The following is a 14462-nucleotide window of genomic DNA, read 5'->3' as shown; positions in this document are numbered from 1 at the left end:
TGCAGTGATTGTGGAAATGAATATTCACTGCTATCAGAAAATGTAGCAGTGTTTTTGTAAATTACATAAATGCTCACATGTACATAAATAGGAAGCTCCATGGCAATGCAAAGCGGCCTACCTTGGAAAATATGAATCCTGTAGCAGAGCATGACATTATGAGTACTGTAGAACATGCACACAAATATTACATGAAGGCCTAGAGGCATGACCCTGCTTGTAATGTGGCATCAGAGTAAAATCATGTAACCACCTTGGCCAGCCATGTCTATCTGTTTGGGAGTGCTGTTAATTGAGTAGACAAAAATCAAAACCACAGATATCTGTGGCTGCCCAAGCACATGCACAAACAGTAGGGGTACGCGATAATATCAAATACCGGTATATTGTGGTATTAAACTGATGATACAATAATCGCAATATACCTTTCTCATATTGATATAGTGTGATATTGATGTAAATTTTTATAACAAGTAGCAAACGAACTCTATTATTATTATTATAAATTAGCCATATTTCACTACTTATAATAGTTTCTGAATGACAGTGACCTATTGAATTCCATACCTTTAGCTCAGCTTCAGTAACATTTCTATTTCATTTCCTGAGCAGTTGCAGCTTTAACTTCTCTTTGTCAACAAATAAGCACCTTGCTGACATGGATGACTAACTGACATTGACTTTGAGCTACATTTCAAGCATGGCTGAGTACAACCTGGTGCAAAATTCTAAAGGATGGTCTGCCATATGGTCTCATTTTGCATTACGAAAGATGAAAAGGGATGGGAAAATTGATGAGGCAATTGCTGTGTGCTGACAATGTGACACTCATGTTAACTTTTCTGGCAGAACCACTAATCTAGCATACCACATGAACAAGCATCATCCCGGGAAATGTGGTAATTACAAAATGACAGACAATAGATCATCGATCTCTGCTAATGTGAGTTCGTCATGTGAAGATACTTCTGATCTTTCTAAAGCTAAAATGTTGCAGCCAATCCAGATAACCTTTCCAGGGCTCATTGGTGCGAAATACCCCTCGCATTCTTCTCTTGCTTTACATATAACTGACAAGGTGTGCAGATTTATAATAGTGGATTCACCAGAATAGTGGATTCACCAGAATTTAGAGACCTTTTACATACAGTTGACCCCCAATATAATGTTCCAGGTAGAAAGCAATTTGCAGAGGTTGTCATTCCTAAAAAATATGCTCAAGTCAAGGCACTGTTTGTTGTTGTAGGGTTTAACGCCATTTTTCAGCGCACGATAGGCTATACATGGTGGCCAGTATTAATGGTAGAGGAAGAACCTGGGAAATCCCCGGAAAGAACCACTGACCCTCGAGAAGCTACTGGCTAGCTTTCTTACATACCCACATTTGCTGAATCCGAGACTCAAACCTATGCAGACAGTGGTGAGATGGCAGTGATCTGTAATGGAGAGTGCTTTAGACCACTCGGCCACTTGGGGCCCCTAAGGCACTGGTAACAGAAGCCCTATGAAATGCTAAGAAGGTTTCATTGACAACAGACAGCTGGACGTCAGGGTCAACTGAATCATATCTGACATTCATGTCAGCTTACATTGATAAAAATTGGAATCTGATAAACTGTGTTCTTCAAACTCGGTCCATGTATGAAGGGCACAGGTGAGAATATAGCTGCTGTGATTCATGAGGCCCTCAAAGAATGGAAAATACAGTCCATCCCCATACCACCTATTGTATAAGATAATGCATCAAACATGAACAAGGTAGGGACTCTTTTAGGATGCAACTTTTACATCAAGAGTTATGCACATACAATTAATTTAGCTGCACAAAAGTGTCTCAAGATCAGATGCATTGAAATTCTCCTCAGCAGGATTCGTCGAATAGTTGGGTTCTTCCACCGAAGTACAACTGCTGCAGCTAAACTGAGAAGTCAGGCTGAATTGCTGGGTGTACTGGATCATAAGCTTATAGCTGATGTGTCCACTAGATGGAACAGTACTTATGACATGATTTCAAGGTTTGTTGAAGTGCATTGTGCAGTAATTGCCATTTTGAGATCCAAAGATCTTGCTAAAATAAAAGAGAAAGATTTGAACACATTATCAGATGATGACATTTGCCTGGCAGATGAGGTAATGGTTTGTCTAAAACTTCTTTAGGTAGTGACAACCACACTTTTTGCTGAGTCAGCTCCAACCGTTTCTGTTATCATGCCTCTTCATTGCAAACTTATTAACAGAATTTTCCAACATAGCGATGATGATTCTCTTGTAATAGCTCAGATGAAAAGGGCCGTGTGTTGATTATCTTCAGGATAGATACACTCATCAAGAAGAAACTCTCACCATTGCTGCTGCCTTGGATCCACGTTTTAAAGCCTTACCTTTCCTCAGCGATGCACGAAGGAATGAAATCTTTACTGAAATTTTGCAGAATTCATCAGAAATCATTGTTAGAGTTAAGGCTGAACATGACACTGATCACTCACCTGTGGGTGATAGTGGGCAGTCAGAACTGTTACCTTTACCACAGCTAACTGAACAGTTATGTGTGTTTGCCAATTCTGCTGCTAAGGATGCTCAACCAGTTTGCAAGAAGCTCAAGTCAGACATTGGTCAGAGTGATATGATAAATAAAGTTACCTGTTGTTCTGGCACGCAAGAACTTCTTGGTGATGTCTACATAACTGGTGTTGAGACTTCAAAAACACAAATGGAAAAACTAAAAGAAGAGCTTAAGAACTATAGAGTGTTTCTGCTGATTCCCTTGGATTGAATCCTCTTCAATGGTGGGAAAATCATGAGCAGATATTTCCTAGATTAGCTAACCTTGCTAAATCCTTATTGCATATCCCAGGAACAAGTGTCCCTTCTGAGAGGGTGTTCTCCACTGTTGGAGATATAGTAAATGCACATTGTTTAGCCCTAAAACTAAATCATGTTGATCCTCTTATCTTCTTTAAAAAAATATGAAGTAAGTTCCATCATGTGATTTTCAAGGCAGTTCAGTTTGAACTACAGGGGGTAAAGTGACAACAAAGAGACCAATCTGGAGTTTCATGCATTTTATGTTTATCAGAATGTAAACCACAAACTGTGAACTGTTCAGACAAAAGACTTAAATTGTAACTCTATATCTGCCTTAGATTGCAAGTACTGTACTGCAGTTTATTAATTTTCTCTACTGTATTTTAATTATGTAATTAAATAATTTTAAGTAATTTTGTGCAGTTTGCATTCATTTTATTTTAATAAATTAACAGTAATCGGTAATTCTTTCTTAAATCAATATATTGCAATAATATTGCAATATTTTGCTTAATATTGCAACATATCGCAATTTGATTTTTAATTCAATACCCACCCCTAACAAAGAGAGAGAAATACCACAAAAGAAATTGATGAAATAATCACCAGGATTGAAGTGATTGCAGTTTCTGATCCTGACAGAATACCAAACATAAAACAAGCCATCGACAAAATTGCCTGATTATAAAAATGTTCTGCCCTCCCCTTAATATAATAATGGCTACACTACCATAGCTAAAACAGCTTGCACAGCAGCATGGTATACGTATACGAAGTTGTATGAGAAAAACAGACGTGCATGAATTATTGAGACCCATCTTTGCGTAGTATCCACAACTGTTACCACCACCACCGTTTGTCAATGCCACTGTGGCAGCAACTAACAGAACAATGATAAAACAATCAAGACAGTTTGTGTGCCAGCACAATATCTGAATACCCAGAGGTGCAAGAAGAGCTGACATCTTTTTGATAGTAGACTTGTATGAACAAAACTGTCCTTGTGATAAGGAGGAAGAAAAACATTGTCTTGCCTGTGCTATGACAACTGAAGCAGCTGAGTATGTTCAGGTGCTTGAATTAAAATTTCAGAAGCATAGAGGTGAGTTGGAAAATCATGTGGCTATTATCTCACCCACCTACACACCAGGCAAAGACAATCAACAGCTGATGACAAATATGATTACAGGAATCATAGCAGTGTACAAAACTTTGTTCATACCGGGGTCAGAGCAGACATTGTCTTCAATGCTCATGTGGTTATGCCACTTAGTCTTGACATGGATGGATTGAAAATGACTACTCCAGGGATTCACATAGTCTTGACAAGGCTGGATTGAAAATGACTACTCCAGGGATTCACATTAGTGCCCAAGTGATCCTGAACTGCAAAGACAGCAGCGCCATTAGCAATGAAATTGGCAGAGGCATTGATAAGATTCTCAAAATGCTGGAGAAATACATCAATGCAGGTTGGAAGGACACTCAAAAGATGTGGCAAAGTCGAGGTCCATCTCTCGCCATATCACTCGTTACATGGATCCATTTACATAGCAACACCTAAATGGGTCCCATGAAAGTAAGTGATCAATTTGAAGAATTTTGATTATCATTGTTTTGAATGGGCAATTTTTTTCGGTACTATTCCTGGTCAATGACAATCAAAACATGCCTCAAAAATACTGGCAACATCAGAGAAAACTCACCTTTGGTGATATTGAGTTTTCCATGGAAGTGACCGAAGTCACACTAAAGAAATTTGAAACACTTAACCCAGATATCACTGTTAATGTTTTCGCCTATGACAAGACAGAAATCCACCTTGTACTAACCAGACAAAGCAAATTGCAGAACAAATTCCGTGCAGGTTTTGTTATTTTGTGGTTCGATGTGATGGTAAATCAGAGTTGCCAGTCCTTTATCGTGCTCAGAGTGGTAACACTCCAGACAAATTGGAGGTATTCCTCAGACTGATCAAAATCAAAGCAAAATGGATTCAACAGCAGCTCACTTCACCAGCACACATTATTGTGACGGGTGATAAAGTTCACGAGTTCTCCACATCTAGATTTTTGAAACAACTTTAACTGACAAAGAGCATTGCCAGTCCACTGACAAAGAGTGAAGCCCATCCAGTGATAAAAGTAAAAGTTCTGGTTCCAAAGTGATTATTGCATGTACATCGGTGCCTCACACAGTGCATGTAATTTGCAGCTAAGAATTATTCCAACAAAACCAAACTTCCTTTGGTGCTTCATAACCGGCATGGGTACAGTGGCCACTTGATTATGTAAGCAGTAGCATCCTACTCACCGATTAGCGTAATCCCCAACAACATGGAAAAATATGATGTTCAGCTGGGACAATTGCAGTTCATCAATTCAATCCAGTTTATGAATTCATCCCTGTAGAAGTTACTGAGCAATCTTATTGCAGAGAACTTCAAAATCACTCACCAATACTGTCCAACCAATACAGACCTGATCACGAGAAAGGCAAGAAGTACATGAACACCTGGAGCAAATTTGTAGAAACATGGCCGCCACTGATCCAAGCATTTTATTCATCATTGTCATATGACTTTGTGTCCACTGCCAACCACAAACATGCAAAGATAGTTTGGTCTTTGCTCTAGTGCTAAAACCTGACTGACTGTCACAACCTGTATCTCCACATGACTTGTTGCTTGTAGATGTGTTTCAGGCATTTTGTGACACTGTCGTGCACATGTACAAGCTCTATCCCACCTATTACTTTCCATCAAGGGGTATGGGCTGGGATGCCCAGTTCATAGTTGTCTATGTAATAGTGCTCTGTCATTGAGGAGTTCAACTGTGCATATGCAAAATGCACCAAACACAATTATGTACTGCACATGAGAAATCTGCAGTTGTACTTGCAACTCTTGCATGTGACCAAGATCCATTGAGTGCTCAAATTTCACCAGCTAGCTTGCACGCCCCCATACAGTCAGATGAATAGCACAACATTGTTGTATGCCTTCCAACTCTGCAGGCGCATATAAATACCAGACAAGCTTGTCTATGAGTGGTTGTAATGGTGCAAGCTGTGAAATTGTTTTCTGAGTAACTGTGAGTCTTTTGTTGAATCACATTGGCTGGTTTTAATCCTGTTGTGTGTGTGACCCCATTGTTCAATGCTGCAATGACCAGTGGAAGTCAGTTTACCCATTCCCAGTGAGTTGATGTCTGTGGATATCATTGGATGTATGGTATGCAAAGTCAGAATCGAGTCATTGATCCAGGCGTGTACCAGGACCACAGTAATTGTAGCGAGGGAGATGCTTCTTGCTGGAATATTTAATCCAAATGCCCCAGGTAACATTGTTAAAATACGTTATCACTGCCACCTGTGACTTTTTTAAACTGGACCCTACAAGCTGAGCTTGTTTGCCCCACATGGAGCACAAGCTCCTGTAACTGCAGCACATGCATTACTAGTTGGAGCTTGAGTTGGATTTCTGGTACATGTTTTGGTACAAAATCACACGCAATATGAAGACATGATTGTATTATAATGACACAATTATTCAATGGCATCACAAAATAGAAAATGTGCAGATGACTTTCGTTGATTTCTCGGCACAAGCAAGACCTAAACTGGCCATTAGCATGGAGATGGAACCATGTTTCCAAACTCATTTCATGCACTCATCATTGGCCTGCTAGATCCAGTAAAACACAGTTGTTGGTGAATATGGTTGTAAGATGGCTAATCTGGGATTAGTTGTATGTGATTGCACTATTGGCCAATTATCAAATGTTTTATAATGTGTTCAGACACGTTTTAAAAAAAGCATTTAGATGTGGTAATGTGCTAATCGCATATTAGCCACACATACCTGTCTCTTGTACACCCAGTAGCTCCTGTAGAGTGGCCTCAACCAGAGCACACCCTATGCCAGTGTCCACTAACAGTAAAGCTCATTCTTGTCACATGTCTTGACTTCCATCTTACGAGACACAAGTATTTTGATCTGAAAATGAAGAAATTGTATTATGATGATGCATCTGAGAAAATCTTCAGCATTTTGAAGTGAATGTGGTTTATAAACAAATTTGACTATATGCATTGAGGATCTTGCATGTGTTACCATTATCATTTATATCTTTTACAGAATTTCGACATCTTTACCATTTGTATTGTATCGTGTACTTCATGTCTACATATATAAGGCAGGGCTTATGTACCTAAAGTTTTTGTGCAATATTTCTTGTTTCCATTTTTCAGACATTACTTCTAGTTAGCACCAAAAGGCTGTTTTGTGATGAGGTAGTGTTAAATGCTGCCATGTACCTGGAGAGAGGGAATTCCACCATTCCTCATGTTTTATGTAGCAGTAAATGGTTGATAATGGGATCTTGAATAAAATGCATATGAAGTCTAGTTGGTCCTAAATGAAAATGGTGCCTGTCCACCATCTAATAGCCTAAAGGGCAGATTGGTTGATACGGAGTTTTCACTAAAAGATCTCTTGTGAGGTCAAGTTTGTCTGTAATGAAAATAGTGCCAATCTGACATTCAGTATGTGGTGGTCATATTGAAAATGTTGTCATTGCTACTCATCCTGAACGGATGGTCATATCGACCTGGGATGTTTACCAAAAGGCATAATGTCTAGCTGATACTAAATGAAAATGGTGACAGTCTGATCCCTTAAACGAATTACAAAATCTTAGTATTGCTACTTATTATAATATGTAGTAGGTCCTAAATAAAAATGGTGCTGATTAGACCTCGAACATGATGGCTTTGGTGGCCATCTTGAAAATCTTATGACCATTTGTGGATGTATATAATGATATGTGCTTTTCACTAAACTTCTTCTCACTATATGTAGTTGGTTATATCAGAAAAAGATGTTAATGCAACCTCCCAAGATTTAACAAATCTCTTAACAGCTACTTAATACTTTACCCATAGCTAATTACATTGCTTATTACTGTTTTTTTTCCAAATAAATAAATCTCATTCGTTTGATGTAAGTACATCCTCTCACAGAGTGGAGAATAGTCAATATGGCATGGTCCACTCGTGCATTTGTAGTACTTGCACAGAAAGAGTCATCTTTTTCAAAGACACCATGTTAATGGTTCTGTCATTAAAGATCATGACCAGAGAAAAATTGTCTGTTGTAAGTTTAAACCTTGTTTGGTTCTCCAAGTCTTCAGCTATATTTCATTTGGAGTTACATTCGTCCATATGTTCTTATGCTGGTAACCCCTGCCCATTTGCAGTAATTAGTTCTGGAAAGGTCTGTATATCCCACTCTTTAGGGGTTAGGGTACACCCCTCTAATTTTTTAATGGGGGTATACGCCTCTAATTCTTTAATGGGTAAACGTTTTGTATTCACTTGTAACACAACATAGACCCATCTGCAGTTAGTAGGAAGTCGTATATCCATTAATAAATAATTGCTCAAACATATCTTCTGGTGTTATTTGCCTATTATACCATTATATTTTCATCCACATGTAAACAGTACTTTGTTATTGTATGTCTCTGCATTGTTCATAGAGTACAATAAAGGTTAAACAAATGAACATCTTCCTTATTGAAAGAAAGGAGAGTGGGAAGACAGGAAATTGTTCCTCAATTCCTTGTTTACCATTGTACATATAGGGGGGTTGTATATAGTATGCAGTACATATGAACAGGTGAGTTTTGCATTTGAAAATAATACATTGTTATTATAATTATTTTATTGTTCTCTTTCAAGAATTTTTTTTTATTCAGAGGACAATTGTTTACCTTGTACAAATACACTGGGGTGTATATAAAACACAGTATATACAAATAGGTGTTTTTTATAGCAGCAATTACTAATCCAGCTGCTATTGTGTAGCTAACCTATTTTCCTACATCCATCCATAGAGTGGAGAAAAGTCAGTATGACCTTTTGCACACCACTCTGTATGTCAAATGGTCATGTGCAGAAGTTAGATAATACCTGTCATATTTTTATGGACACCATACTGTGTAGATGTCTGTCAAAACTATCACCAGAGAAATTATGCCTGTAGAAAACACAAATAAGCAGTCTTCTTCTGCAGTTTTTAATTTGTCTCAGTGTTACAACTGTCCTATGTTATAAGAAACCGTATCGTAGCCTTTTCCGCTTTAGAACTTATTTCATTAAGGGGCTTTTGAGGACCCCTCATGTTCCATCTTTTAGATGGACACACATTCCTTACATATATAAAAAAAACACTGTGGTACGGGTAAGTCCTTGTGTCTAAGGAAAATAACAGTAGGCCATGCCTAACATTGAGGACATCATTTCCTCTATCTTCATTTTAACTTTGTATATTTTTTTTGTTTCCCCACACTACACATTGACATTGCATGTGTATTTGAATACTGCTTTAATTAAAACAAAGTTCATTGGTGAATTATCTTTTTCAATCGGAAAAACCACAGTTAATTTCCATGTCAACTCTGTTATTTATTTCAAGCTTAACAGCACAGGTATGTACATGGTATGACACTGCATATAACCAGGTGAGTTTCACTGCAACATCATATGGTGTTCTTAGTACATACACATTGGTTGCAAGTGGTACAACACCACTGTTGGTGTTGATACAACCAGGTGAGTTTAAAGGCAACAAGTGATTTCAGATTACTTTCATTATTTCTTATTACAGGATAATGTCTGAACAGTTTGTGGGGCAGTGGGGCAACAAAAAGGGCCCTTGGGATACTCACACAGACTGCATAATTGCTCAAAGTGCACACAGAAAAATCATTTATTTTATGCATATTATGAGCTTCCAGTTCCTGCAATTGAGTTGATTCCAGACATCCATATTGAGGCTGGAGAAACATTCCCTCTACTTTTTCTTCAGAATTTTCGGGAATCTCTTCCAGGTCTTGCATGTTGGGACAAACATCTTTGGGGGCTGGTGGAGCCCCTCCAGAACGATGGTCCAGACATTTGAGATACCGATTGACTTCCCCTTGTAGGGAGATGAACAATTCTCTTGTCTCTAACAGCCTGCATGCCTTGAGTAGCGGGTTGCTCCCTCCTGTTGGGGAGGTAGAACACTGTGGCAGTGGGTTTTACTTTCCCAATAGGGAGGTAAAGAACAGCAATAGAAAGTTGTGCTGTTAGGGAAGTTGAACACAACAATAACAGGTTGCACTCTTCTCTTAGAAGAGGTTAAGCAATGTCTTAGCATGTTGCACCCTCCCATTAGGTATCTAGAACACTGCAATAATTAGTTGGCCCCTTCCTTTAGGGAGGTGGAGCACTGCGATTACGAGAACAAGATAGCGGGTTGCACCCTCCCCTGAATGAAATGCCATAACAGCGGGTCATTCCCTCCCATCAGGAAGTTAGAGCATAGCAATACATATCGTGCTTCTGGCAATGTGTTGTCCCCTTCTGGAGGCAAAACACCACACCTATGAAACACACACTGATAAATCAGTGGAAGAACAGAACTTTTCTGTCTGTCACTGACAGGCCTCATGGTACAGGGGACAGGGCAAGGATCGACCTTCCACTCTCCCCCACCCCACAATCCCACGCTGTGCAGTATTTGCAATCCATACACAGGACTCAAGCTAGAGACAGAGATTGCACTGGAGTTCCCCTGTTCCCAGTTATACCCCTTAAACCTTAATGGGATGTGGGGCCTTCACCTCAGGGCCCTTGGTCCATTATGTACCCATGGGCTAGTGAACCTTGCCCTCAGTTGAAGTGATGCTGCGGTTCTTGTCTCATCACCTCCTCACCAGGTGGCTTCCTCTCGGAAAGGCTAAAGTTGTTACATCATCTTGGGTAAACATATATTGTTGTCTCCTCTCTGGAACTCATGATAAACCAGCGACTGTTGTGCAGTGTTCCTATACTTCCTCCATCAGGGGATATACTGATGCCCAGCCACTCTCCAGCTCAGTGTCCTTGACTATAATGATGACTACCGTATATACTCGCGTATAAGCCAAAAAATTTAGAAAAAAATAAGGCCTGGAAGAAGGGGGGTCGGCTTATCTGCGGGCCAAGGTCCAAGTCTGAAATTTTTAATGCTTTTTTCCCTCGATTTCCAGTATTTATTGTTTCTGTCGATCGCCGAAGATGAGATGACATGCCTAATGATGCCACATGGCTCATAAGATTTGTGCTGTTGTGAAGTGAAACAGATATTTTTTTTTCAAACTTAAGTGGTAGGATAATGAATGAAATACATGTTTTAATGTACTTGACGTCTATTTGACAGATGTCCATCCACCAGAAAATGCAGCCATACGTGTTATTTGAGCCATGGTGGTACATGTATTTTCCAAAAGAACCGCCATATTAGTAATCTCCGGTCAGGTATTTAACCCTCAGCTAATCAGTAATCATTAAACTCTACGGTATCGTACAAATGCATGCTAGCTTATGTCATTGTAAATATGAAAAGAATCTACGTAAAAAAAATAAAAGAATTACGATACTGAAGGTATATACGACAAACATTTTGATCGAGAGTAGAAATACATGTACGATAGTCTTAAAGGAACTATAGCGAGAGGCTCCATAGGGGTTTGTTGCACGCACAGTTAGGAAGGGTAAATGACAGGGCAATATACGAGTCAGCATGAATAATTGTAAAACAGTATAATTTGTGGGATTTCTTTGACAGGTGTTTTAGAAGTAATCGGCAGCCACAGTTTATATACTTCTGTTGTTTAGTTGTTTGTAAAGCAAAGTGGTTTGTTAGCGGTAGAGTGTTGTACAATAGCTACCATATGCTTAATCTGTGGTAAATGCCTTGGGGATAATAGGTTTGTTTTGTTGCACAATGCCAATGACTTTACTAATACATGCCGACTCACAGATTTATTGTTTAATGAGATATGGTAGTGGACATGGTTTCTGCTCAAAGTTATAAACTGTCACAATACTTGAATAATGTCCATGCTGAAACCAATCATATTTTGATCAATTGAATCACACTACCGGTAGTTTAAAAAAAAACACACAGATAAACAACAATGATAAATAATTATCAAATACAAATTGATAACCAACCACACATGGAAATAATTACAGGATAAGGTATATAAATAGTATACTACCACTATAAGAAATTATTTCAGTTTAATCTCTCTAGAAGTTTATATTCAATTCAATCAGATAAAATGAATAGTGTTGGAAGTAAAAGAAAGCATTCTGCTTATGATGCAGCATTCAAACTTAAAGTTATTGAATATGCAGAAGCAAATAACAACAGCGAATTTTTTGTGAACCAGAAGCAAGTACGGGAATGGCGGAAAAGCAAAGCAGCATTAGAAGAAATGCCAAAATCCAAGAAGGCTCGTCAGACTGGGATTGCCTCTTTCCCTGAATTGGAGAAAGAACTCAGTGATTTTGTAAGTGAACGTCGACAAAATGGATACATTGTCACATGAACTGCAATTCGTCTATGTGGTATGCAGATGGTGAAAAATGATAAATATAAGTTGGCAGATTCAAAATTTGTTGCATCAGCCGGCTGGTGTTCTCGTTTTATGAATCGGAATGGTTTCTGCCTCAGGCAGCGAACGAAGATAGCACAAAAGCTACCAAAAGACTTGGAAGAAAAATTTGAATCATTTCAGCAGTTCATCATTAAACGCAGAAAAGAGTGCTCATTTGAACTATCACAAATTGGAAATATGGATGAGACGCCTATGACCTTTGACTTACAAGCAACAAAACAGTCAATGCTGTTGGTGAGAAAACTGTTCTGATAAAAATGACTGGCCATGAAAAAACGCATTTCACGGTTGTATTGGCCTGCTTAACTGATGGATCAAAGCTGTCTCCTGTCATCATTTTTAAAAGGAAGACGCTGCCGAAAAGCATGAAATTTCCTGCTGGTGTCATCGTTTGTGCACAGCAAAAGGGATGGATGGACGAAAGTGGAACAATTGAATGGTTGGAGAAAGTATGGAACAAGAGACCAGGTGCAGTTCTTCGGAAACCTTCAATGCTTGTATGGGATATGTTTTGTGCACACAAGACCGATGAAGTTAAAAAAGGCTGCAAAGAAAATGAAAACAACACTGGCTGTGATACCAGGAGGTTTAACGTCAGTGTTACAACCTCTTGATGTCTGCCTTAACAAACCTTTTAAGGACAAGTTACGAAAGATGTGGGCAGAATGGGTTTGTTCAGGGGCTGTGAAAATGACAAAAGGCGGGAATTTAATGAGGCCGGACATTGATTTGGTTGCCAAGTGGGTAAACGAAGCGTGGGACTCAATTCCATCGGAAATGATTGCAAAATCATTCAGGAAGTGCTGTATCAGCAATGCCATGGACGGAACAGAGGATGATGCTATATTTCAATCCGACAATGACAAGGAGATCGAGAAGGAGAATGACACACTATCGGATGACCATGATGACAATGATGACGTATATGATGAAAGCACGCCCGTAACAGAAGCCGAGTTTTGTGAACTGTTTGGCGAGTCTGATACAGAGCCCGATTTTGAAGGATTCTAAAAGTGATAGAACTTTTATATTCATGATTTTAGAATGAGGATTAATTAAATTTCCCTCTAAGACTTTACACTTTAGAATTGTTTTTATTTCAGCATATAAATTAGCTTTCTTACTTTTATTTTATTTGATAATGTGATTTGCCTAAATAAACGAATTCAGAACTCACTTTGTGCATCTTGTGATGTACCGGTAGTCTAGAAATTATGGGTCAGCTTATATGCGGGTCATGCACTTTATAACAGTTTTACCAATTCAGTTTGAGGGGGTCGGCTTATACGTGAACGGGCTTATACGCGAGTATATACAGTATGCATTCTATCCTCATTGACTCCAATGAGTTCAAGATAGAAGCTGTGGTAATGACACTTTCTCTTAGGCCCATACATTGATCTCAGATGGATGGCTAAAAAGAGGCCTGATCCTTTGACAAGGAGGTAATTGAGGTATTAACCCAGGACATGTGCCACAACCATCGGGCACACAGTCCAGTAAGATCCTTTACATTTTGAAAAGATCTCACATCTCACTTCTCCCACATTCATCCACAATTGAGGAAAAATCACAGGTATTCGCAAGGCCATAATATCATTTGACAAAATAGTGTGTGGTCTGTTCCTCCCTTAACATTGAGACCCCTTATTTCTTCTTCCAGCTACTGGGTACATTACCTAAAGTGGCCTTTCAAACCTCCTCATTTGGATGCTGATGTGACCAAAGTGGTTGTTTGCACAGGAACCTGGGCATCTCTACTTGGAACCTTGAATGCCACTGCCGATTGGATCCCTAGGATGTATCCATATGCGTCCTCTTAATTTCCTCAATCTTGCACTGTGGCCATAGCACCTATTCACTGTGGCAAAAGAAATATGAGAAATGGTACAGAGTGCTACTAATATGTCACTCCCAGAAGATTTTGTGATGTTCAGCCAGTCTTCAGCTCAGAGTGTCCGGGATGGTCCTTCTCATCAGTCAGGTTCTAGACATTGATATCTTCATCAAATCCAAGGAAACAGTTCAACTGAAGCCTTCTGTCAGGCCCACCAGCTCCTCTAAGTTGGATGACGAGGAGGAAATCTGGCCTGTTACAAATAGACTTGTGTCCCAAACCATCTGGCATACAGCCAAAGAAGACCCTTTCCACAGTCAGATCTG

The 14462-nt window shown here is 39.2% G+C and overlaps 2 protein-coding genes across 3 annotated transcripts in view; both read left to right on the top strand.

The window, feature by feature from the left end:
• The window catches only part of LOC149796471 (cGMP-inhibited 3',5'-cyclic phosphodiesterase 3A-like), a 259042-nt gene that overhangs the window by 122402 nt on the left and 122178 nt on the right, over window positions 1-14462 (top strand). The gene's annotated exons all lie outside the window — the stretch shown is intronic.
• On the top strand, window positions 1750-3012 carry LOC149796472 (uncharacterized). Its single transcript, XM_089960162.1, has 2 exons — window positions 1750-2130; window positions 2746-3012. Exons 1-2 carry the CDS (start codon window positions 1750-1752, stop codon window positions 2968-2970), a joined length of 606 nt encoding a protein of 201 aa, XP_089816288.1. The 3' UTR covers window positions 2971-3012.

This window comes from Sinohyriopsis cumingii, chromosome 6 (genome assembly GCF_028554795.1).
Source record: "Sinohyriopsis cumingii isolate HCF-2022 chromosome 6, ASM2855479v2, whole genome shotgun sequence".
Taxonomy (NCBI): domain Eukaryota; kingdom Metazoa; phylum Mollusca; class Bivalvia; order Unionida; family Unionidae; genus Sinohyriopsis; species Sinohyriopsis cumingii.
The sequence above is the reverse complement of the archived record's forward strand: the minus strand, read 5'-3'. Positions and strand labels throughout refer to the sequence as shown.